General features: G+C 42.5%; 1 protein-coding gene across 12 annotated transcripts in view; it reads left to right on the top strand.

Annotated features, from left to right (window-relative positions):
• Window positions 1-26451, top strand: part of baz2ba (bromodomain adjacent to zinc finger domain, 2Ba) — a 64146-nt gene that overhangs the window by 34388 nt on the left and 3307 nt on the right. Inside the window, exons 3-35 of one of the 12 annotated variants that reach the window (XM_019262333.2) lie at window positions 820-1002; window positions 4680-4871; window positions 4959-5120; window positions 5739-5935; window positions 6055-6264; window positions 6368-6976; window positions 8951-9734; window positions 10238-10507; window positions 11379-11439; window positions 11576-11684; window positions 12482-12583; window positions 13160-13382; window positions 13883-13975; window positions 14913-14974; window positions 15277-15342; window positions 16053-16118; window positions 16363-16407; window positions 16681-16713; window positions 18699-18764; window positions 19113-19253; window positions 19814-20068; window positions 20491-20714; window positions 21179-21253; window positions 21341-21572; window positions 21665-21727; window positions 22305-22449; window positions 22842-23653; window positions 23802-24054; window positions 24313-24468; window positions 24690-24850; window positions 24945-25273; window positions 25864-25999; window positions 26100-26246. In XM_019262333.2, the coding sequence (XP_019117878.2) occupies window positions 822-1002; window positions 4680-4871; window positions 4959-5120; window positions 5739-5935; window positions 6055-6264; window positions 6368-6976; window positions 8951-9734; window positions 10238-10507; window positions 11379-11439; window positions 11576-11684; window positions 12482-12583; window positions 13160-13382; window positions 13883-13975; window positions 14913-14974; window positions 15277-15342; window positions 16053-16118; window positions 16363-16407; window positions 16681-16713; window positions 18699-18764; window positions 19113-19253; window positions 19814-20068; window positions 20491-20714; window positions 21179-21253; window positions 21341-21572; window positions 21665-21727; window positions 22305-22449; window positions 22842-23653; window positions 23802-24054; window positions 24313-24468; window positions 24690-24850; window positions 24945-25273; window positions 25864-25999; window positions 26100-26246 (6660 nt within the window). In that variant the 5' untranslated portion in view covers window positions 820-821. Of the gene's footprint in view, window positions 1-819; window positions 1003-4679; window positions 4872-4958; window positions 5121-5738; window positions 5936-6051; window positions 6265-6367; window positions 6977-8950; window positions 9735-10237; window positions 10508-11378; window positions 11440-11575; window positions 11685-12481; window positions 12584-13159; window positions 13383-13882; window positions 13976-14912; window positions 14975-15276; window positions 15343-16052; window positions 16119-16362; window positions 16408-16680; window positions 16714-18698; window positions 18765-19112; window positions 19254-19813; window positions 20069-20490; window positions 20715-21178; window positions 21254-21340; window positions 21573-21664; window positions 21728-22304; window positions 22450-22841; window positions 23654-23801; window positions 24055-24312; window positions 24469-24689; window positions 24851-24944; window positions 25274-25863; window positions 26000-26099; window positions 26247-26451 lie in introns of all 12 variants that reach the window. The other 11 variants (XM_019262337.2, XM_019262334.2, XM_019262338.2 and 8 more) reach the window with 11 other exon arrangements.

The raw sequence follows: 26451 nt of genomic DNA, 5'->3' as shown, positions 1-26451 counted from the left end.
CTGCACAAGTTGTGTGGGCACAACAGTACTGTTTTCTCAGTTGTAAGCAAAAGGAGATTAAGGTTGAATAGTGTGAGTAAAAATATTTGGCTGCAGAATGACCAAATGTTTCTTGTTATGTTGTTGGTTGGTTGATAATGGCTGGCGTGATGACTGTGAGACTGATAATGGAAAAGCTACCGTGTTGGTTAATGCATCCATCATCTAAAAGCCTCTCCATTTAGTTCTAGTTCCAACTCAAAGGACTCAGGGTGCAATGTTGTCTTTAAAGGCCTCAAAGAGCTCTTAAATCCAAATGACAGTTGTTGTTGTTTTTTTATCAAGGGGTTGTACAAGGATCCTAGTTGTCAAACACAGGTCTGCATGTGTGTGTGATTGAACATGCATGTGTCTGAAGCAGAGTGACAGAAAAGTGTTAACCTCCAAACAATACCACTTCAACTTCAGCTGACTGTTGCAGAACACATCCTCAGCACTCTGTTTTTTTTCCCCCCACTTCTGCATTAAAATGTAAAACTTGCTTTGTTGTCCGGTATCAGAGTCCTTAAAGATGCCATCCTCCCTTCCTACCCTATATAGAATCAATAGAGGCTGGGAGCCAGTGAGCATGGCTAAATAGAAATATTGTTCAGGGGAAGTGAGATGTGAAAGGAAAAGTGTCAGGAGATGTGTGCGTGTGTGTGCGTGCGTGCGCCAGAACATGCTGTGTAGGTGTGACAGTATGCATTTGTGTGTATGTGTTTAAGCGCGTGTGTTTGTGAGGGTACGGGTGGGTGTGCTTTGCTATTGTAACCCTGCTGATTGGATTGTGTTTGACAGATATGGAGTCTGGAGAGCGGCTGGCCTCCCCTGCGCCCACCCTGTCTGCTGCTCGCACCTCCTCCCCTGCGGCCTCTTCCTCCTCCTCCTCCTCTTCTTCCTCTTCATCATCCCCTGCTCCCCTCTCTAAGAGCAGCCTGGCCCCGAGCCCCTCAGCACTGGGATCCACCCTCAGCACCTCTGGTAAGAAATACTTTTTCTCCCTCTGTCGATCTCTTTGAGAGACAGTAGAAAAAATACCAGCACACGCTGCAAACAGTTTCCATGTAACCATAAAAAAAACACGTCAAATATGGTCACCTTCATGTCTCGATAGCATTCAGGAGCCCTCTCATTTCTTTACCATGAAAAATGAGTTTCCTCCAGTATTAATTATACAGTTATTTTGCAGCCTGTGTGAATACACCTCTCTCCTAGCTACAAAGATTTTTTTTTTCCTGACAGCTTGGGTTGCAATTGAAAAGCTGCTGCATTAATGAATCCCAAACAATTAGGGGGCTCTTTTGTGTGAGAAACACACACATGCTTCGCCATGTCTCCTGACAACCTTCAGCTCTCTGGCTCCAGCTGCCTCAGAGTCAAGCTCAGCACGACACTGTGCATGCATGCGTGTGTGTGTCTGTGTGTGTGTGAGTGAATGAGTGTGAGTGAGTGTGTGTGTGTGTGTGTGAGAGAGAGAGAGAGAGAGAGAGAGAGAGAGAGAGAGAGAGAGAGAGCCTCTGCCTGCATGATTTAACATTTGTCAGCCACTCAGTGTCTAGTCAGCCCTGTCCGGCATCCAGCCTCCTTTCTATGTATTGGTCAAAGCCATTAGGCAAAGAGGAGTGTGTGTATTTGGTGTGAGTGTGTATGTGTTTTTATCTCTATGTTTCTCAAATATCCCTCGTGAGAGCGAGTGAATCATTTGCTCATGCTCTCTTTCTCCTCATTTCTTAATGTCTCTGTTTTTTCATAGGCCTACAGTACACACACACACACACTCACCACACATAAACCAAGATTACACAGAGCAGGGAATAGAATATCCAGCTTTCTCCATGATTGTTGTCTTTTCTCGCTGTTACGAGAACAGGAAAGAGAGCAAAATAAAGCCCCTTGTTTTGTCCTCCATCTCCTCAGTGTTGCCCCAAAGAAGAAGCCATTAGGAGCATCTTCTCCTTATGCATTATACATCTCTCTTATCCCTCTGTGCCATTACGTGTGCTCAGATTTTCGAGATAAGCGATTTTGGACTGAGCGTCAAATGAAATGCTGAGAGGCAGGCTGTTAACTCTGAACTTCTGCTGCACGTTGTAGGAATCAAGCAACATAAATCTTTTCTTTCTTTCTTTTTTTCATTTCATAAAATGTCTCGTTCTTTTTGTGGTCTGTGAGTCAAACATATGTATACATATACAAATTAGTCAAAAGATTCATCTCCGTCGCTTTCCCACAAGTATCATAATTAAAAGCAAAAGAAAAAAACATACTCAACCAGAACGACCAGAATCGCCTTGAAGAATATGTCAAGTGTATTGTGTGAGCAGGTAACATGAGTAATTACGTATTGCAGAGATATAGTGTCATCACTAGTCGGTGCAGGGATTGATTCAAGGTCCTTTGCCAATGTGCCAATAACACTTAAGAAAAAAAGAACATAAAAATGAGCACAGAGTCTGTTTATATGTGTGTGTCTGTATGTGTGTGCGCACGTGTCATTGATGAGGATATCACTTGGAGAATAAAAGCTGATCGGCGCTTGTAGCACTCTCTTCTTCGGGGATCAACTCACGGATGCAATTAACTTAAATCTGTCTGTGGAAATTTGATTGACTGCAACAAACAACAAATTAATCCCCCTTCGGCAGCATCCAAACATGAAAAAAGCAGGCGGTGCAGTTTGTCAGAGTGGAGGAAGGATTGAAACAGAATGAGAAAGAGGACGAGGGGAGCGAGAGGGAAAGAGAGAGAGAGACACACACACAGATACAGAGTGAGGAAGAGAGAGTAGGTAATCCTAGGTATGTCTTTCCTGTGCTTCTGTCTCGCTTCAAATTTTTAGATTTAATTATTCGCCTTCTGGAAGCCTGCATTAATATTGAAAAGGCATTTGCAGATGCCTAGAAAGGGAGAAAAAAAAGGGGTGTGTGGGGGAGAGGTGGGCACCCCAGGCATAAGTGAATGCTGTGGCTGGCCTTTCTGGGGGTTGCAATGCAGTCGTTTATCTTCGTATCCACTAGCTGACGCTGGCAAGGCGGGCTCTACATATTCAGCATATTCTAATGACATTCAAAAGGCAGATCTTGCTGTCTTGTGGTAGAGAGGGGCCTTGAAGCCAACACAAAGGGCTATATACTCTCACACTGCTGGCAGTTCCGGTTATGTGACTTCTAGCCACAGTTTGATTCTCGCTTAAAAATAGTCTCTGAGATGCATCTGAAGAATCATGTTCATTTACAATCGTTCTCAGTGTTTTGGTATAGAGCAAACATAACTGGCCCTGCTGTGTCTCCCTCTGGATAATTAGATCCCAGACTGCATTAGTTCAAAAAACACTGCACTACAGTGTCACTCTGTTTTACATTTCCGTGGTGTGTGCAAGTGTATAGTAGTTTGACATTTTCATCTGCACTATGTACAACACTTTCCTTTTCTTCAGTCATCACTTTTTTGCATGTGTATTACCTGGCTTATGCGGAGGCATCAAGCAGGCTTGCTCTCCTTTTCTGGAATAGAAATTGAATTTGCATGAAATATGCTCATACCAAATTGCATCTGACTCTGGGAGGAGGTAATACGTAGCAGTCGCCCCTGCCAGAAATGATTGTACTCAGGAAAACGCTAGACGATGATGATGTTGATGAAGTATTCTTCTGTGCTGAAATTGAATGCCAAAAGGATAGAAGGAGGTTAGCTTTTTTACACCTTATACACACACACTTCTTTTTCTCATAGTACGCAGTCTTTGTCAGGGCACAGCATATTCTGGCAAGCTGAAGAACTATCATCAAAATCAATAAAATAATGACAAAATGTTCCGTAATTTACATGTGAATGTTTAACTGTACGGACGTAAGACTCTTGCTGAAGCAATAGTTAGTCTGCCGGGTTCAGAATCAGTACGGCTGCCTTTTAAAATTAGGTGCAGTGTGCTCGCAGTAAAAGCTAAATCTGAAGTTCATTCTTACACAAATAGAAGTCGATCATTTTGTTTCTTCTACAGTCAGCGACTCATTCGTAGTCTAGTTTTTTTTACACCATCAGTCCTAACATGAAAAGAGCTCAGTAAGGTCATTTGAGAACATGTTCTCAGTCTTCACAAATAGACATACATTAAACCAACAGTTAGGCAATGTGTTGTGCTAGAGATGCAAACAATTGCCATACCAGCTGTACACTAAATGTCAATGTTATGGAAGAAATCTGATAAACATGTACAAGCAATAAAATCAAGTTTTTTTACGAAGAATTATTTTTAGACACTGGAGTTCAGAGCAAACCCCCCCGCCGTATGAAAATCGTCTCTTACTCCTGTGATATGAGACCGATCAATCAGTATGTGAAACTGAAACTTGAAACAACAAAATGCGACATGTGATTTTAACAATGAACCCTGCTCCCTGTTTACTGTCACAGAAGCAGGTTTATGTTTCGTGTTGGAAGATTTTGCGGAAAGGTTGAAATGTCATAAATTCTCCTTTTGTTGGACTTGGAAGAGAAGAGACTGTGTGCTTATTAAAACTGAATCACTCAAAAGTTGAATACATATCTCCACTTGTTGCCGTTGTATTATTGGCCAGTGTCTTGTTACAACAACTATTTGTTTTGGATTGCGTTTGAAAACATTTGAACACGTCCTCCTTGGTTTGGATCTGTCTCAGGCCGTCTGTTTGGAGCAGCAGGAGAGCAGCCCTTCATTGGCTCCACATTGTCAAGTGCCTTCCCTCTGGTCAACCACCCAGCCTTCGGAGCCATCTACACTGCCGGAGCAGGCAGGCCTGAATTTGGAGGTCTGGGTTCCCTGGGCATGTCAGCTGCTTTGGCTGCCCACCCCCAGCTAGGAGCCCTCTCTGGTAAGACAGGGACTTTTGAGTTTTAGGCAGCAGTTGACTAAATGGGAAAGCCTCTTTAATCCCCTTCTCTCGTCTCCTCTCCAACAGAGTGGTGGCGAGCTGCTGAAGCCCATGGACGGGGAGCTGCTGCTTTTCTCCCGTCTTTCATTGGCTTTCCTCCATTCTTCACCCCTCACATTCAGCCTAACCACAGCACCAGTCCTGTTCAGATCAGAATGCCCGGCAAGAATAGCCATGCCCCCCCTAAAGGTACAGTACGCATCCAGAACAACACATTATAATAGAATTATAGCGGGTGATTAAGGAACATTTTAATTTGTTCTAAATGAAACTTAATCATATCCATATAGTTCTCGACATTGCCCTATCATGTGTTATGCAGGTGCAAGTATGTGTATTTAGTAATTGCTTTTCCACAAAGCACTTTGCACTGAAAATAAATAACCTAATCTTTATCTCTCCTCTCGCACTATTTCTATCGTCTTCTTCTTCCACAACCCAAATCCACTTTGTCCTATGATGAGATTTCTCCTTTTCAAGACAGATTTAATGACTTTCAGTCCTCACTTAGTGATTCTGTCAACCCCTCTCTCCCCCTCTTTCCCTCGTGTTCCTTCTCGTAATCTCTGTTTCTTGCACTCTTTTAATTTCACAGTATCTTTTAATTTATCTTTTATTATGTAAACCACTCATGTTGGGCTTGTGCCTTACGCTGCCTGCATGTTTGATGAGATACATGTTTAAATCAATATTTTTATTAGCCTTATTTCATTCTGCAGTTCGTTCCAGATATTTCATTATCCTGCATAGCAAAGTTCAGGAAAGATGGAGCAGATTAGTGACAGTGGATCTGTTTTGTGTTTCTAGGGGTGAATGGGGCAGTGAATGGCAGCGGGGTCTGTCCTCCCACCACACAATCAGGGAGCTTTTCTGTAAGTCCGGCTCCTGTTAAGGCATCAAACAAGCCAACCAAAAATGCAGACCCCTCTAACAGTCACCGTAGCAGCCCTCCGAACAATCCAGCAGAGTCGGTGGAAAAAGCAATCCAGAAAACTAAAGAGAAGGTCAGTCCTGTCAGTTTTTGCCTCAGTTTGAAAAGAAGTGACATGTGAAATACACAACTTATGCATTATACAGTGAAACTGATTCTTGCCGGGGTTTTTTTCTCCTCTCAACTCAGAAGCCACGAAAGAAGCCAGCAGACACTTGTGTGGCGAGCAACAGCGAATCAGGCACATCCTCAGACAGCTCAAGTGACGGGTCCCTCAGCAGTGATCTGGAAGACCTAGCAGAGGATGATGAAGACGATGATGACGACGATGAGGATGATGAGGAAGAGGACAAACAGAGTGAATTATCAGACTCTGAGAAGCGGACAAAGAAGAAAACAAAGGTAAAGAAGAATAGTGGATATTAGAGAGTGAATGCAAAGGCACGGCAGGAAGTCACTTGGTGTCTCTTTGTCCTGACAGTTCTTTATTTTGTTTCCTCCCCAGGTTTTGATACCCAGCACTGGAACCACAAAGACTGACAGACCACTCTCTGGGGAGCCCCAGGACAAAAAGGTCCCCTCCAACCCCCCTACCCTTGTGCCCTTACCATGCTCTGTCTCCCCTCCTGCCTTGACCCATACCTCGCCACTGGCCCTGCACAGTTCCAGGTCCCGGTCAGAGGGGCCACAGCAACACTTCAGTGTGATTCAGTCCACTGGCCTGGCTGCCAATTCAAAGCCCCTGGCACTCCTCACTCAATCCCGTAGGGAGTCTTCACCGTCTTCCTCCCCCATAGCCCTCACCACATCTCCAAAGGCACTCTCCAACACTGCGTCTCCCAAACCTCCAAAACTACTGCCCTCCTCCTCCCCCCAGCACCTGCCCCTCTCCCTCTGCTCCTCCCCAAAGCCTCTCTCTGTCCCCTCTCCACCTCGTTCAACTCTCCCACCGTCTACCTCCCCAAAACCTTTTGGTTTGACCTCATCTGTAACAAGCTCCCAGAAGTCCTCACTAAAGCCACCTCGGCATGCTGTTCCTGGCTCTGCCAAATCTAACAAAAGGAAACAGCTGGAAGCTTCACTGGCACAGATCACTGAGTTCAGGCTCAAACAGGTAAGCCAACCTGATATCAGCAGTTAAGAAGTCACTTTTTACCATGTCTACACAAATGACACACAGTATTTTGCATATGAACAGTATTCCATGAGAGGTAGACATGTTAAATATAAGTGCACATTCAGATTAATGAAGTTATTCCAAACAAATTGAGAGGAGTGAATTTATCCACTTGAACTGAGTGAGTGGTTAGATTTTCATTTTCTCTCTTTTACTTCCCCCCATCATTACCACATCATAACCAGCACCTCGTTTAAACTAGTGGTCATTTACCACATTTATTCAAGACAAGCTCGAAGTAGCTTGTTAAGAGCTACAGAACTGTTACTGGCGAAGCTGCACACACACACACACACTCAGTCATTTTGCTGATTTGTTGTTGTGGTTTTTCTCATTCACAAGAGGTTGGGATTTTGTATCAGAGAGGAACGTGTTCCAAAGGGCCTCTTTAAAAATGATAACTTGGCCTTAAGCAAACTCATACAAGTGTAGTTGGACATCTGAGAAAATATTTGTTTTGTGTAGCTGATTTAAGAGGCAGCGCTTGTTTGAAGGGTGCTGGGATTGGACACAGAAAAACAATTAGACAATCGGAGACATTTAATGTTAATAGTTATTACCAAGGCGACTCTATTTATACATTCGGTGCGACAGTCTTGAGTTTCTGTGCTATCCTTGGGACAGAAAAGAGTTTAGAATAAGTGATTGTTTTGTCATTTTGTACTGTAGTTAATTACTATACTTTTACACATAGGTAATTAGTGATGTGTAATGAACACCGGGGATGTTTAAAACATGCACTGCAACCAACCAGTCCCTCGCACAAGGTGGTGTAGTATCTTCTCGATTTAATTCTGTTTTCCCATTTGTGTATTGTACTGGCTTATTTGATTATTAGTGCTTGTTATTAAACACTTTTATTTTTACTTTGCTCAAATTAGCACTTCCTTCATCATACTGTTGTGGATATAAGTGTCCCTCACACTGTTATAGCTGGTGGTTTAACCTTAAAGCTGCTACAGGCCAAATATGTTCTAACAAGTTCAAGCTTCCTTTCATAAAAAGCTCATTAAGTTCTATGATCTATGTGTTGTCATGGTGTTTTAAGTATTAGCCTGTTGGTTACATGGTTAACGCTTTCACTTTTATTACCATTCTGAAGCACACTAGTCTGTGTCTGAACACATGCTCATGTATTATTTATGCTTTGCAATCGGTTCAAATGAAATGGTGTAAAAATTGACATTTTTCTTTGCTTTTACGACACAAATCCCTTTTCCTCAGATGAAATATGAATGATAGCACAATAATCAATACGCTAAACCTTTTGAGATCAGCTTATTCTATGAAAACCATTTCCCCTTTCCTGTTTTACCAGTATAGAGAAGTTTAAAACAAGCTAAATTCCCCCTGTGGTTTCAGCACTGTTACTGTATTTCATGGTCTGTGAAATTGATTTGTTTCACTTCATATCACATCCAGTTGAAAGTGCAACCTTAAAGTCTAACCTGCCTTTACTTAAACATAGACTGAACCAAACTTGTCATCAGTGTAAAAAGAAAAAGAAAAAGGCAAACATGCTCAGCTGCATGATGATAATGGTGATGGAGCTTTTCAAATGTGCAGACAAGTAATTACAATTTTTAGAGAGATACTCAGTGTTTCTTTTTGTGAACTTGGCCGAGTACAATGCCTTTGGTTATTGCATTTATGTTCTTTTTGTTTCCCAGAAAGGGGCTTAGACACAGTTAACTGTACCAGTGTTCAGCATTGTAGTTTTGTCACCTGCTCAAACAATCAACAGTGATGCGAACTGACAGCTAGAGCAACTCTACTTTGTCCCATTTCTTTTCTAATTTTTTTCCAAACCTTTCTTTGTTCCTCCCATTCTGCCGTTACCTCTCCCTCCCTCCCCCTGACTCCCTTGCCTCTCCTTGTTCTCTCCCCTCTCTCCTCCTCCTTTACCTCCAGACTCTCATGTCCCAAGGGCAGACGTTCCCAGCTGAGCTAAAGAAGCAGCAGCAGGGGCCAAACAAGTCTCCCAAGAGGAGGTCTCTGTCTTCATCGCCATTGCCACCCGCTCCGCCTCCTCCACCCCAGAACAATCACTCCAACCTCTTCCTCTCGAGTGCCCTGCTGGGGCTCCCCGAACCCCATCACCCCAATGGAGTCATCCAAAGCACCACTCAGGACGCACCTTTGGCCCTCATCACCAAACCTCGCAAAGACTCTGCCTCTCAAGGCAAGTCCCCTCAGTGCGACTCTGATGCTGGGTCGATGCCTGTCAATCTGAGCACAGGGGCGAGCAGGACCCAAGCAACCGCCCAGGCTGGGGCTCCGTCACAGCCCCCCACTACCTCACCCCATGCCACAGGCCATGGATCCAGAAAGAACAAGAGCCCAAAGGGTAAGGGACAGACAACAGGGCAGGGTCAGGGACAGGGACAGGGACAAGGACAGGGACAAGGACAAGCAGACCCTTTAGCTGCCTGGAAGGGCTTCTCTCAGAACCACCTGGTACAGTCTCTAGTAGATTTGTTTCGTGGAGGAGAGTCCGGGATCGGGATTCCTGGAGTTAGTATCCCTGGAGTTGGAATTCCTGGAGTGGGGATCCCTGGGACATGTAACCCCACAGCTGGTCTCCCGGCTAACAAGGAGTCTGACGACTCGGGAGATGATGATGATGATGAGGATGATGACCTGGAGGAGGAGGAGGAGGAGGAGGATGAAGAAGACTCAGATGATAGTCTCTCAGGTTTGTAACCCTCTAGGTGAAAGTAACTTTCATAATTTAATTATGAGATAACCATAAAAAATTATAATCATACCTGAAACGTTAATTATTTTAATTACGGATTACTTTTTGGATTAGTTTATTAATTATTCACTCTTTAAAATGTCAGAATTGTAAAAAAATGTCCATCGACCGTTGACAACAGTCCAAAACCTAAAAGTATTTTAAGAATCCTCACAACTGAGAGTCTCAAACTACAATATGTTTTGTATTTTTGCCTGGAAGATAACTTAAGTTAGTTGAAGGCTATCTGCAGATGGACTAATCAATTAATTAACCACTTGTTACAACTCAAATAACATAAGGTTCAGTCAGCTGAGTCATTTAAGAAGTCCATTTGAAATCCTAGAAATACAGCCATACAAATCATTAACTGAATAGCCATTTGTTTTGGTGAAGTGATACCTCATTAATTTTAAACTATTAACTCCTTACCCACTTTGTGTCCTGGACTCCCATTTCAGAGTCTGACAGCAACTCAGACAGCGACATCTCTGGGAAGAAAGTGAAGGAGTCAAAGCTGCTGCCGTCTGGATCATCTAAGAAGGGGATGACTCCCCGCAGGCTAACCAAAGGCCCAGAACTACTGAACACCTCAACCAATCACACCGCCACCAGCTGCTCCCCTCTCAACCTACAGGTCATCAAGAGTCCCACCATTGTCACCAGCTCCAGTGCCTTGGCCTATCACAGCTCTCCAGGCTCTTCCTCTTACAGCCTCGCCTCCCCATTAGGTAATGCGTTTGAAAATCTGTATGCAGAAAGTGTGAAAATGAGGGGCAAAGGATGGTTTTAATAGGATGTCATATAAGAGGAAGCTCTGCAGGGTGCAGCTGAAGAGAATAGTATTTCAGATTTAAACAGTTGCAAACAGATTTTAACTCTACCCCTGTACTTTACTTTTTTGTGTCTTACTGTGAACAGCTTAATTACACTGCACAGACATATACACCACCACCAAAAAAAAAAAAAAAACACTAGCAGAGATCATGTTTTGTTTACCAAAGCAAGAACAACCCATCATCCCCTGATGACAGTAAAGAGGGATTGTTAACTTTTAGGGAGGCAGAAAGAAGTCAGTTGGTTGTCATGACCTAACCGGAGCTCTTAGGTCCTGTAAGTACATGTCTAAGAGCCCTCACAGTTTCTTTGACTCAGCAACTAGTTCATTTCCGCCCTTTTTCAATGCAAAGAGATTACTCAGATCCAAGAAAATTGGAGGAAGCAGACATTCTAGTCTTTCCTCCATTGTAAGTAATTATCTTCTTTCATATGCTTTGTTTTTTTTAAATAGAGACTGTTCACCAGGCAGTAGTATGTGCTGTAAATTCACTTCTGTGTCCAAATGTATCAGGCTTGACTTTTAGTCATATGATTTCAATAGGGGAGGCCAGAGAATTGTGTATATACTTAACATTTGCAGTCATGTCATGCTGGTGAATGGAGTTTGGAAATGCCAGTGCACATACAGAGTATGTTCTTGTTTATCTGCCAGGTATGATTACAGGTGAGCCCAGGGGCTTTGACTGCTGTTCCTGTATGTGTGTGGTTTTACAGTCATAAGTTGTGCTGTCAAATTGATGGTTGAACTCTGTCTCTTCACAGGCTTAGGGAAGAGGAAGAGGGTGATGGATGAGAAGGAGTTGATGATACCTCTGGAGTTAGGGTATGTACAAGAGGCTGAGCGAAAGAAAACTCTTATGAAGCGGTTGGGAATTGATGGTCAGAAAAAAAAAGTACTATACACACTGTTTTTTCTGAGCAGCTGTGCCATGTTTTTTTCCCCATTCTTAAAAACCCAGGTGGCGGAGAGAAACAAGACTCAAATCAGTAGCAGGGCGGTCGCAAGGCGAAGTGGCCTACTATGCCCCGTGTGGCAAGAAACTAAGGCAGTATCCAGATGTGATGAAGGTACCGCGGCCTCAGAGTGCTGCAGTTTACTTACATCCATGATACAGAAGCAAATGTTTTGAAGCATACCGATGAGCAGTTGAGTTAACAAAGATTACAGTGAGAATCATTGTGGGCGGCATGGTTTATGATTTATATGGAAGAATATTTTTGCTAATAATTGCAACACTGCTCACCCACGTTGCTCAAACAAATGCTTGTGTATCAGGATTTGTTGTGTATTATCGATGCTGTCGCTCCAGCTGCAATCCACCCCCCTACCCCTACCCTGCTTTCTGTGAACCTAATGGTGAGAGATGATATCCTTCACTTTTTGTGTCACGTTTTTCACCTCTCCTTCCCCAAATAAGTGATTAATGGTTAGTGTTGGGATGCACAGCTTTGGCCCCAATTTGTACATCATATTATAGTCTGTAATTGTCTTTGTTTGCTTCATGAAAAGCTCAATGGTGGTAATCGTCAGAACTGCCTTTAAGTGTAGTGCTGAAAAGAGAAAAATGTGTACTCATTCACTTACTGCTAGTCACTCAGAAGGCAGTAAAAGCCTAGCATGGCCACAGATAAATAAGAAAGGGCCTGAATTGTGCACCCCAAGGTCAGAACCGTTTTTCTCCCTTGAGAGCTTTTGCTCCTTTTTTTTGTCCCCTGGCTTTTATAATGATTAGTAGCACTGCACAGATGCTCACTGTAACCTAACTCCCTCCAATCTAGTCCCTCCCAGTTGCTTTTCAATGTCGCTAATTTCGCAATTTTTTTTTCTGCCTAAACCAACGCCATTATTATTTTCTCTTCTGTAGTATCTATCCAGAAATGGAATAAGTGGCATCACGCGTGATAATTTTAGCTTCAGTGCAAAGATAAGGGTTGGTGACTTCTATGAAGCCAGAGAAGGACCCCAGGTGACTGCCTTTCATCTCTCTCTCTATCTCTCTCTCTTTCTCTCCCTGATCCCTGTTCATCTTTTCATCTAGCGGCAGGCAAAGCTTCATGCAGCAGTCACTGTCAGGGCATGGATAGGAATCAACCAAAACCCTCACTAGTTCTAGTTCATAGACCTCTCACTGTGCATGGATAAATGCAATAATCAGCTGACATTACTTCCACAGGTGACCAGTGATACATGTTATGTTATGTGTCTGTGATACACAGAGATAAATTACAAAATAGATGTGTGTCTTATTGGAAGTAGAATAGAGAAGACTCTTGGTGCTGAGGGGCCAGAGAAAAACTAAATAATAAATGATAGTTCAGTAAATCCTATTTCATGCATTGTTTAGCCAGTTTTTACTGTATTATAGAAAAAGCAATGATACATCATAAAAAATGCAGAACATCTTACTTGTTGAATACACTCAGATTAGAATGATTAAATGTTCCTTTGTCATATGAAATTATGTGCATCAACACGTTGTTCACTGTTTCATCTCTCCCCACCCCTCCCAATCTCTCCATCTTTAATTTTTTTCTCTCTCTAGGGTTTACAGTGGAGCCTGTTGAAGGAAGAGGAGGTCATTCCTCATATTTTGGCGATGGAAGGTCGTAGGGGTCGTCCCCCTAATTCCGAACGTCAACTAGCGGGCGAAGGTGCCAAAGGTAATCGACGGAGGAAGGGACGGCCCCCAAATGTGGGCGATCCACTGGTACCTGAGGGTCCCAGTCCCAGTGAGGTCAAACTTCTGCGCAAACTAGAGGCTCAAGGTTAGAAGAGGAAATGAGCCCTGAAATATGTTTGTCATTAGTGTATATGCCATTAATCATTCAGGTAGCGGAGGCCAAGGAAGGAGTTACAGTTTTAAATATTTTTTTAGTATATGGAGAAGTCAGTTTTTTTCCGCGCCATGCTTGTTTGTTTAATCCACCTACTTAATATGTCGAAACATAAATACTTTTCAGGATGAATCAGCGTTGTTATTGTGTCTTTTTTGATGGTTTTGATCAGAGCCAGTTATAATTATCAGTCAGACCCTTTAGAAAGGTTTAAATCATGTATATCCCAGTATTTTGAAATGTTAATGCACAAATGGCATATTATATGTTGGTCTTTACAGGGGGAGAAAATAGTTTTGATGAGCTGTCCTGAATTTTGTGTTGAAATTTTACAAACCCAAAGAATTATCTCAGTCAAATGTGCTAAGTCAGGATACAGCAGCATTTAGGTATTCTCCTGAAATTTCTCACTGACAATTGCCTCTATGCAGAAATAGCCCGACAGGCTGCCCAGATGAAACTGATGAGAAAACTGGAAAAACAGGCACTGGCGCGTGCAGCCAAAGAAGCCCGGAAACAGCAAGGTAAGCTCAGGGAAAAAAACCTTTTGTGTACGTGTGTATGCGTTCTTAACAAAAGCACAGGGCTTTAAGGATGGTCAGTCTGCCACTTTAAACCGCTTTGATCCAAATGAGGGACACTGATGCTGCTTATAGCCTTTGTTTAAATGTATATACACATTTATTATCATCACTTCAAAGCACAACCTTTAATCTTCGTTCTGCTCTTCATTGCTGCCATACTGCTGGTCTCAAACATTATGCTTATATATATTTTTTTATTCCTATACACAACGTCAAAGCTAAACAATCAAATCAAGCCTCTTTGTGCATGTGCTCACTTAAACTCAGAACTACAACCAGACTAATATATTGTATTTTGATATGTGCTCCTATTATTTCCTACTGTATTATCACTTTTAAACATTTTTAATTCAACTTATGGGAAGAAGCTGTCTATATCTGGGGTCTCCTGTCTTTACAAAAATCCTACAATCACTGGTCAACTTACAATTTAATGCCTCAATGAAAGTTAACCATTGGAGAGTTAAGAGGAATGTTTTGACCTGATCATAGTGTGATAGTGTACTGCACCCTAGAGCTTTTGGTATCGATCATCACAACATTTTTCAGTCAAGTTGCTTTCCGTGTGTTGGTTTCTGTGAACCTTACTAGTAGTATTACTACTACTTGAAGTTAGTCACTCGTACCTCTAAGGCAGGCTTTAGTAATGTTTATTATTGATTTGATGACTGTGTCTGTGCGTTTTATATTTTGTGCGACTGACTCATCTCAGTTGTGATCTTAGTTCTCAGAATTTCCCGGTGTAAAATAAATCTTAATCTCAGTGAGACCTCCTGAATAAATAAAGCACAACAACTGCAATTCTCTCTGATATTAATACGCAGCTTTGTAGGTCATTTTTACAGAAACTAACGTAACACTGACTTGACTCTTGTAGCTATCATGGCAGCGGAGGAGAGAAGGAAGCAGAAAGAGCAGATCAAGATTCTCAAGCAGCAGGTGGGTCTGTTTTTTTTACATGCGTGCTGGCAAATCTTTTTACCTCTCCGTTTTACTCATCTAAAAGTGTCCTGACTCACATAGTCCCTGTGTTCACTGCAGGAAATGCTGAGTGGTTATTTTGTGATGCTTTAAAGCTTGCTTTTCAATTACCATCATTACTTCTTGTGCTAAAAAACTACTGTTGTGTCTTTTTGCACACTCTAACCGGAATAGAGTGGTTGGAAAGCGATTTTATCTCAAGATGTTTTCCGATGTCTAAAATATTAAGAGTCTATTTTCTTTTCTTTTTTTTTCTACAGGAAAAGATCAAGCGTATTCAGCAGATTCGGATGGAGAAGGAACTCAGGGCGCAGCAAATTTTGGAGGTACAGAATCTGATCCAACATTACCTCTGATTAAGCAGAACATTCCTGGATAGCTACAGCCCCTCAGTCTATAGTGTTTTAATCTTCCTAAAGCTCATTACTGAACAGCAGCATGCATTGGAGGGAGTTGCGTCTTCTTAGGCATAATTCCACATGGAACTAATGCTAAATTGGTCTTGGTTGACGGCTGTTGAATATTAAAATTGCTGTTGCTGCCTCTTCAGACCTTATTTAAATTGGACAGAAAAGTCTTTTTTTTCATCAGACAACAGTAACAGTTTAGCATAAGTGGGTCGAGCAAAAAAAAAAAAAGAAGGTGCTGTTTCCACACACACACATCCACACACACACACAAAAACACATACAAAGATGCATGAACATCCACACACACACACACACACACATATGCAGGCGCACACAATTATACTGCAGGAGCTTCAAAGTGTTTTAGCAGGACTAAATCAATTTTGAGTTGACACGGTTGACAAGCCACTCTTAACGGGAGGCTTCAACATATTCACAATTAGGTGTTAAAGAGATACATTATTCATTCGCTGTGTTTTACAAATTTCACTGGCATTCAGAAGCATAAAATCTTTGCTCGAACCAGAAAACTGCAAACAATCAGTTAAAGTGCAGCGAAGCCGTCACCCAAGACTGATTGATATACGTCTGTCTCTGTGATTCTTGACCTTAATCTTTATGCACAGGCCAAACGGAAAAAGAAGCAAGAAGCCGCCAATGCCAAAATATTGGAGGCTGAAAAGCGCATAAAGGTATGTTTTCAATAAAGGCCTTGAAACTGATGTAAAATTACAGCTACTATAAATATTAATACATGGATTAGATTTCATATTTGCCACGATGTGGGGCTTGTTCCACTTAAGAAGTGGCTGGCAATAAAATTAAAGTGGCCCTTTGAAATGGGCTGAAATTCCATCAGTCTGTAGTGATTTTTGTGATATAGGCACAATGGAAGCGTATTGATTTTTCCCTCATCTTCTCTTTCTTGCCTTCAAGGAGAAAGAGTTGAGGAGACAGCAGGCGGAGATTCTCAAACACCAGGTAGGCATTCACCCACAACTTGCTCAGCCTCTTGAACGTAATAGTTACTGCTGAATACAACCGTTTACCTCAAACTTCACTTGAATAGGAATGTGCGCGTGTGTATGTGTATTTGTATGTATGCGTGTGAGTGTGAGTGCATTTGTGGAGCTACACGTATGTGCATTTAACTATTTAATTAAAGTCTTCAGTGTTTCTCTTTATTAAACCCCATGCTTATTGGTATTGGATATTACTTCTGTTCCATAATATTTTGCCAACTCTCTCTGCCAGGAGTTGGAGAGGCATAGACTAGATATGGTATGGGTATGTTTATTTTTGTACATCTAACACCTGCATCGTGTAACTGGTTGTGTTATGGTTGTCATAGCAATGCATTAAGTGTAGCACTGGCTGCTGTCATACTACATTCTTCTGCATGGCTTTCCAGCAAAACCAACAAAAGAGAAAAAGAGTCAGTATGCTGCCTCCATCTGCTCGTCCTGAGGGACAACTGACCCTGTCACGGTGGCCAGGCAGCTTCTGTCCCCCTCCCCCATCCTCCCCCCTTCTACTCAGAATGCATTGCAAAGACTGCTAGCCAATCCACACTCACTGTCTGAAAGTGCACTCGAGGAGTTTCCATCCATCACATACATTGTCTAACTGTTGTATTGGAATAGCCTGTGTTACCCATGAGTGCTTGACGATTTCGGCCCAGACATTGAGCTTGTGTCTGTTCGTCCGTGCATCTGTTCTGCAGTCCACAGAGTGCTGGACTTTAACCTGTCCCATCCCAGCCTCTCTGTCATTCACTGTTCCTGTACTCTGCACAAAGAATGAAAACAGCTACCGAGAATCATTTTGTCTTTATGGTGGAGATACTTCAAAGCTGATTTGCCCCCCCTAACAGTGCGGTGACGATGTAACACAACCGTCGCTTGAAAACAGACCCGATACACTGTAGAACAACAATGTAATCAATTCCACCATGGGGACAAATATGGTTCTGTGTAGCATTTTATTTTGGCCTGGCTGTCTTGCTTGTAGCCCGTCTCACTCATACACAGTCGCAGCTGAATCCACAGGTCTGCCTATCTGTTTCACAGTGGACTCTGAGCCGAATGTTGCACCAACTCCCTTGTATCTTCACTCGGAGCACAATGAAGGGGGGGGCAAATTGAGATAAATGAAATAATCCTGGTATTTACGGTTGTCATATGCAATTGTATTGCTTTTGATTTATTGCAGTTTGTTATCATACTATCCCTCAACATATTCAGTGTATTTGATGAATTGGAAAACTCGAAAAAAAGACGAATGCCACAGGCTTTATGTTATTTTTGAAGTTGTCCTTTTTGAAGTTTTCCATTTGTAGATAAATCAAACCAAGAAGGACATAGAAATACTGTAGCAGAGTTCTTGGCATCTAGCCTGACAAAACAATCCTCACAAACAGCACATTTTAGCCACTATGTGCTGGAAATGTCCTTGGCAAACTCTAATAGTGGCAATTGTGTTTTTCTGGTGGATCACAGAGGGAATGACAGCCTGATACGGGTGGAGCGGGAAACCTAAAGAGATCAAATGAAATGATAGTCAGTCACCGGTGATTCCTGTGCCCTTTTGCAGTAGACTGTGTATCATGCACCAAAGAACAACATAGATGTCTCATCCTCAGTCAGCAGTCACATACTGTGCTAATACTTAAGCTGCCAAAACCACTGAAGTGGAACTGCTCAGTTTGAGGCTATCCTTTACCATCCATTCGTATTTGTCGTCCCCTCACCAAATATTATGAGAATGATGTGTCAAATAAACATTAGCATTGACTCATGTAATAGAAATTATTATTCTGATTGTAACGCCAATGTGGCATATTAGAAGACTTCTGGCAACCAGCATTTTGTTGCTTTTGTTGTGTCAGCTTTAGTTTAGAGGCGCCGTCACCGATTCCAGCTGCTTCTCTTTTTTGAGCCTGTCATCACATCTACTTTGTATCGCATCTATGTGTTGCTTTTTGGTTGTCATCGTACTACTGTACTCTTCACTTATGCTTCCACCATACATGTGAAAGTGTATACATGTGAAGCATCGTTTTGTGTTTGTTCCAGTATGGTGCCTATATTGAATTTAGTACATCACAAATTTTACATTAATATATATATGCATATTTATATATATATATATACATATATATTTATATATGTGTGTATATATATCTATATATATATATATTAAATTTAGTTGACCTTGAGTGCTGTATGCACAATGTGTGCCTGTTAATGTGCCTGTGTTTTTTGCCACTCTAGGAAAGGGAGAGGAGGAGGCAACATGTAATGCTGATGAAGGCTGTCGAGGCTCGCAAGAAAGCAGAGGTAGCCAATGTGCACACACGAATAAATGCAGAAATACACAGACAGTCCACTCCATAAAAAGAGCCTAAGTCATTATTCCCTGGATGGATTCCTGCTTTCTCTCCTTTTTGTGTGTTCTCTCCTTCCTTTCATTTTTTTTTCTACACACTTACCAAGTCAAAAGATTCTGGCCCTCAAGCACTTTTCCTTTGAATGCACAGCAGCATTAGGCTGAATTCTAATACTGCTCAGCAAAGTCAAGTAAACCTTCTTGTCTGTTTTTACACACACACAAACACACACACACACACACACACACACACACACACATTGCTTCCCTAATGCTCCCTTGAATTTTGGACTCTCCAGGAGCGTGAGCGCTTGAGGCAGGAGAAAAGGGATGAGAAGCGCCTGAACAAAGAGCGTAAACTGGAGCAACGGAGGCTGGAGCTGGAGATAGCGAGGGAGCTGAAGAAGCCAAATGAAGACATGTGTCTGTCTGATCATAAGGTAGCTGAGATAGTAGCTCATCCGGTCAGTGCTGTGAATGTAAAGTTGATCACCAAAGAAAAAAGTAAATGCAAGTTTTAGTCCATACACACTGTAATCAGTAGAGTCAGTTTTTTTCATTTGAGTGCTGCTAAATACGAGGATTAAGGGCAGCAGGGTGACATTCTTGTCAGCTTATTATTATTATTATTATCATTATTATTGTTAATATTATTATCATTATTATTATTATTATTATTATTAAGTATTAAGCTGAGCATATACTTGAGGGTTTGTATTACCATAAGACCTCATAGTGGTGGGCATCTTTACTTATGGAGTGGTGGGCCCTCCAGTGGTAAAATGAGATTACTGCATAATGTAGAAAATAATCTTAATTTAAACTGGAGACAGTCAGCAGATTTGAGATATAATGACAGCTTTTCTTCCATTTTCCATAGTCAATACAATTACAACTGTCTGTAGTTCTAAGTGGATTTAATCTAATTCCCTCACAGTAACACATACAATAACAAAAAAAAAGCAAACAATCCTAATTTTACCCACTTTCTTTTGGCCAGCCTCTCCCTGATTTCTCACGGATTCCTGGACTCATCCTACCAGGACGTGCCGTGTCCGACTGCCTGATGCTTATGCAGTTCCTGCGAGGCTTCGGGAAGGTTTTGGGGCTTGATTTGAATGCAGATGTACCCACCCTTGGCATGCTACAGGAGGGCTTGCTCAATGTGGGAGACAGCATGGGACACGTCCAAGACCTTCTGGTCAAACTGCTGTCTCTGGCAGTCTGTGATCCCGGTTTGCCACCTGGACAAAAGGTGAGTGAATTCAAAGTTTATTAATCGTGCGTTGTACTTGTGTTTAACTCTGAACCAGTGGAACCAGCTTAAGAATTACACCTGAAATTTAATTGCTCAGTCTGGTAGTTTTAGTTAGGTGTGACTTTACAGTAGTACAAAAGATAAAGTTTATTAGTATTATTATGTATAGTTTCACATGTCATAAACTAAAAAATATGTTGCATTACTTAGATTCATATACCAATTAGAATATGTAGTATTTAGACCATGCATTCCTAAAATATCTCACACCATTTATTCATTTAGTTTTTGATTAGATTTAAGGTTTAAGTACATTGTCCTCTATTATTAATAAGTGCACATGTATATTGTGCAGCTAATAATGCTATGACAAATAACATGATTAACTCCTTAACTTCTTTGTCATCCTGCTCTATCAGACAAAAACCATGTTGGGGGACCACCTGACCAACGTTGGCATCAACAGGGATAATGTGTCTGAGGTGCTACAGATGTACATGGGAGCCCATTGCACCAATACAGACCTGGCCCCTCTGGCCCTCAGTTTAAAGACCAAGGCTTTCCAGGCCCACACACCTGCCCAGAAGGCCTCAATCCTGGGCTTCCTGGCTAATGAGCTGGCCTGCAGCAAATCTGTTATCAGGTAGGAGAAGCATCTGAAAGTGTCCAGCTGAGCCGTGTGGATTCTTAATATAATCATGAACATAATGTTGGATGGTTATAAAGAGGTCTGTACTTCCTCTGCATCTTGAGTTATATAATTAAAAAGACAAAACAAAAAACAAAAGCATATTCATCTATTGTGTGCTGTGCTTTTATATTGCTCAACAGTCAAGTTCTTCATTAGCCAATAATCTTATGTTTTATTGATGCAGTGGAAAATGTTTAATAAAGCTACAGGAGGGAGCAGTAATTTGTAGTAGAGTCTGTTTGATTGTAAGCAAATTATGCAAATATTAATATTTGCTTCAGGATACCAGCTCATTAAACTTTCCACTTTGGCTGTAGATAGTTGCCAGCCTCCCTAATCTGCCTTTTACTCAATATATTTGTCATTACTTTCTGAGTACGTCAGAAATACTGATGGGAATGCATTTCCTCTCGCAGTGAGATTGACAAGAGCCTGGATCAGATGGCAAACATGAGGAAGGACAAGATAATTATGGAGGGAAAACTGAAGAAGTAAGTTTCTCTTTAAACCTAAAAAGTAGTACTTTAATTCTCAGTACACTATCATGCTGAACGTTGTGTGTGTGTGTGTTTACGCAGATTGAGGACTATTTTTGCCAAACGTACTGGGCGGAGGGAGGCCAGTATGGGTGTGGAAGAGAACCAGTCTGTTTACACTCCATCCTCTGCCACCAAACGTAAGAGGAAGCTGGGTGGAGACAGCGACGATGATGACGACGATGATGACGACAGTGACGACCAGCCAGAGGACGATGAGGAGGAGGAAGAGGAAGAAATGAAGAAGGTTAAAAAAGTGGAGACATATGATGAGGTATAAAAAAAGAAACAAGATAAATCCATCTGTAGATGTAAAACTGACTTTGAAAAGCTGCTCACAAACTTTTGTTTATTTTGTCCTGTCAGGATGAAGTTGATCAAGCCACCAGCATCGAGGAGCTGGAGAAGCAGATCGAGAAATTAGCCAAGGTGTGTTGTTCTTTAAAATGTACAAGTGCTTTGACAAAGTTAATACCCATTAACATAAATTTATAAGGCATCAGAAAATTAATGCGTGGTTGGTTGACACTGATAATGTTTGATTAAAAAACAGGACACAGTGAGATAAAAAAGTCTCTTGGGAAACCACAGAAGATCACATAAACGTGGCTTATTATTGTTGTTATGCAGCTCTTTACTGTATGTTGTGATAAAGATGAAGATTAAAATGCAATTTAATTCAAAACATAAACATAAACACCTCCTACCATCTAGATAATAGATTATTGAATAAATGATATTATTTTATAAAAATAGCTACAATCTCTAAATACTTAAATATAAAGCATGTATAAAAAACAATCATGTTGTGCACATTTTATGAACATAAGGCTAATTGCTAATGAAGGTGATAATTAGCTGAATAAATTACCTCATTAACAAAGCTTGTAATATATCATAGTGATTACAGAAAGACATTAGGTAGCATATGTGTCTTGTTTCGGCTGAAGGTCTATAGATCAAAATAATGTATAGAAATCACAGAGTATGTTTTGTATCATTGCAGCAACATCATCAGACCAGAAGAAAGCTGTTTGAAATATCCCATTCTCTGCGCTCCATGATGTATGGCCAGGACCGTTACCGGCGCCGGTACTGGGTACTTCCCCACTGTGGAGGTGTCTTCATTGAAGCCATGGAGAGTGGAGAAGGTAGTTGATGCTTTTTTTTTGTATTAGGATGCTTTAGTCTGCTCTTCTGATTGCACCGAATATTTAATGCACACTCAAATAATAATAAATATCTGGAAATTATAAACCATTGTAACAGATTCGATGTTGCAGAAATAGGAAGGAGGAAATGATGTCTTTGCATCTGTTCAGCTGCATCATCAGCTGTTTTTGGAAGTGCAAGATATGCTGATGATGATTTACTTTATCTTAATCCTCTAAGACTAATTTCAGGTTGCATCTGTAAATTATAATAATATAACACAACTCTGCTTATTTTATAAAAGCAAGATTATAGTAGTGTTGCAGAGTAATCAACCACAGCGGTTGAGTTTTGATCTACATTAACTGTACGCTCTCTTATTTCCCTGCAGCTCCAGAGGAGCTGGAGGAGGAGCGACAGAGGAGGAGGAGAGCAGCAGAGGAGGTCAAGGTCAAAGAGGAACCTCAGGAGGTCGAGGTGCAGAAGGAGAAACTCACCAACCTTGATGCGCAGAGCCCCCAAACACAAGACTTGGAGCAACAGAAAGAGGACGAAAAAGAGCATGAGTTGAAGAAAAACCTCTTCTACCAGCAGCCAGGCTGTGTAACTAAACTGTGCACATTCCGGGACGTCAACAAGGACGTTGGCAAAGAAACTGTGAATGCAGAGGACAAGGAGAGTCCCCATGTGAGACAAAACGGCAGCCCCGTGGGCACTCCTGTTGCCACAACCACAGTAACATCATCCTCGCCCAGTCACAATACCTCTGAGCCGGCAGTAGCAACAACCCCCTCCATGGTGACCACTAATGACACTACAAACGTCACCCCCCCAACCTCAACTTCTTTATCCGTCCCGTGCCTGCCAGCCCCACGCGAAAGCCCAGGGAACACTCCTCCAACCTCATCCCCTGCTCCATCTCCACACCTCACATTCCAAGCCAACGACCAGCTGCTCAGAGTCCTGACTGAGAGGAGCGGACACTGGTTCAGTCTGCTCCCTCGCAGTCCCTGTGACCTCGCTTCAATCACCACAACTCCTCCAGGAGTACCTCGTATGTCTCCGCAGGCATCCTCCACCCCAGCCAGGCCCAAATCCCCACCTCCGTCCCCTGCCCTGCCTTTAACCCCTTCTGCTGCCTCAGCCTCTGCTAGTCCGCACCACCCAGCTGGCCTCCTCAACTACCCACTATCAGCCCTGCAGGTGAGGCTGCTGGTCAAGCACAAATTTGAGATGTATTTTTTGCAATTATTTTTGCCAGGCATCTGATCACCTCAACAGTCAGCCCTCCATTTTGCTCCCCCCTGCCTCCACCTCCCTCACCCTTTTGTTTTTCCTCTTTTCTCCCCAGGTGAAGTCAGGTGGTTCATTGCTAGGGGTTTCTTTCGGAAGCTGGCCCAGTGGCATGATGAGTCCCAGCCTGCCTCTGTGCAGCAGCCCCAGCCCCATGCCGGGTCACTCCCTGGAGGGCAACACAGCAGCAAGTGTCTCCAGTAAGAGTGAATCACCTTTACCTCGTATTGAAAAAACCTCATCCATGCCCTCTCCTGCCCTGGAGATGCCCAAATCCCTGGACCATACCTTACCTCGTCCTATTCCAGAGGGTGAGTGACCAAAAAACATTGAGAAAAATTTAAGTAGAGGCTGTAATCAACCCTCATTTTTTAATTGAAAAGAATTCACCTGCCTGAAAAGATTTTGCTTGCTTGAATAATCCAATATAATTGGATTAGGGAACGTTCTGCTCTGCTGTACGCAATTTCATTTGGGTATAACATAGCTGAATGAAGCACCTTTTTTTTTACAGTGATGTATGTTCAGTGTCTTCTAGCTTACATGCCTGTTTGTGCTCATTGTCTCAGAGATGCTGACAGGGTGGTGGCGGGTGTCTGACATCGAGGAGCTGAGGGCTTTAGTCAACGCTCTACATAGCCGAGGCATCAGAGAGAAGGGCCTCCAGAGGCAGATGCAGAAATACATGGAGATCATCCCCCAGGTCTGCACAAAACACAGAGATGGTAAGTGTCCCTTGTACTGAGCAGTAAATCACTGTATGTAGCTTAGATTCATGAACAAAATTGAGAGCATGTGAAAAGACGAGTTGGTGTGCTCTCCTCAAACTTAGAAGTATGTCCACGATGGTCATTGAATACTTAATATCTGTGCATGTTTTGCCACATTAGTGAGGGTTTTTGTGTACATATTTGTAGCTGACTAATTTGTTATGATGTCAATCCAGTGGCCATGATCGAGCTGCATGAGCTGGAGGAGAGCCAGGTCAGCGTGGAGTCAGTACGGGGCTGGTGTGTTGAGGAGCAGGCGATGGAGATGGACATTGCGGTGCTACAGCAGGTAGAAGAACTGGAGAGGAAGGTTACAGCTGCCAGCCTGCAGGTCAAGGTAAAATACTAACACAGCAGCACAAATACCTCCCTAGACATTTTGTTAGTAGTGTAAAAGGCCAAAATACTGAACAGATGATTTCCTCTCCCAGGGCTGGACATTTCCGGACCCACAGTCTGAGCGAGAGGACCTGGTGTATTACGAGCACAAGCCCCCAACCAAACCAACGCCAGCGTCGGAAAAAGCGGGAGACAAGGAGTCCAAGGAGCATCCAGAGGAGAGGGGGGAGAAGGGCGGGGTGATGCGTCACCCGGACAACCCGTTGGACATAGCAGTGACACGTCTGGCTGATCTGGAGCGAAACATCGAGAGAAGGTACCTGAGGAGCCCCTTAGGTACCACCATTCAGATCAGGCTGGATAATGTGGGTACGGTCACTGTCCCTGCCCCCGCCCCATCCACTAGTGCTGACAGGGAAGGGTAGGTCATTTCTCCAACCAAAGCTCCCCACTCTCCCACTAAGACCCTTTTCCTCTCTCTGTGTGTGTTTTATGTTTCCCATATTACTCAAACAGTGAGGGTCTTTGCTGCTTTCACAGCAGATTTTTGTGGTGGCTTGTTGCATTTTTATTTGTTTCTTTGGTCTTGTGCAGTTTTTTGGGTGGAGTGGGGACTCCACTCAGCTTCATTTCCTGTACAGGCATTTTTTTACTGGTTGACTGGTTTGTTTCTTTTCTGCAGTCATCTGCATGGTGTTGTGCATCAGTAACCTTGGTTATGGGCATACTATACACAGCATACACTTCCGCAGGTTTTACTCCTTCACTCTTTCTGCATGAACGTCCCCTAAACATGACTAAATCGGTGTGTACTTATCCTTGGTGCCCTACACCCCCTGAAATCCTCATGCCTGTCTCTGCACAGCTGGAGCTCTTTATGGTCTGCTGTCTTGTTGGCGGCTGGTTACAACTGATACAGTTTACCGCTTTCGCGTATTTGCAAATACGCCCACATATTCACGTATACGCGTGCATTTCTGTTTCTCATCGTTCCTCTCTATCCTCTTCCAGTGGTGAGGAGGAGGTGGCCCATGGTATGAAGGTGTGGAGGAAGGCCCTGACTGAAGTGCGAAGTGCTGCCCAGTTGGCCATGTGTATCCAGCAACTGCAGAAGTCCATCGCCTGGGAGAGGTCCATCATGAAAGTGGTGAGTGGGCGATAAAATAGATGTCCACTCCACTAATTAAAAACAAATTCTATTCAGGAAATTTATGATTGATTGTAATGGATGTACTTGTTTTTTTTAGTACTGTCAGATATGCAGGAAGGGGGATAACGAGGACCTCCTCCTGCTGTGTGATGGCTGTGACAAAGGCTGCCACACCTACTGTCACAAACCCAAAATAACCAGTATCCCTGAGGGAGACTGGTACTGCCCAGCCTGCATATCCAAGGTAACAGAGCCTTTTGTAATGCATGGTCATCTCTCCACAGCCTACTTTTGAGCTTGTATTCCAATGTAATATTGAAGTTTAGGAAAATATTCAAGACAGATATTTTATGTATGTGATTTCTGTACTGGTGTTTCTGCACCGGTACTTAAAATCCAACCATTCTCATGCTCAATTATTATTTGATTTTTCTTTATTTTGGGGCTTT

This window comes from Larimichthys crocea, chromosome VIII, assembly GCF_000972845.2.
Source record: "Larimichthys crocea isolate SSNF chromosome VIII, L_crocea_2.0, whole genome shotgun sequence".
Lineage (NCBI taxonomy): Eukaryota > Metazoa > Chordata > Actinopteri > Sciaenidae > Larimichthys > Larimichthys crocea.
The sequence above is the reverse complement of the archived record's forward strand: the minus strand, read 5'-3'. Positions and strand labels throughout refer to the sequence as shown.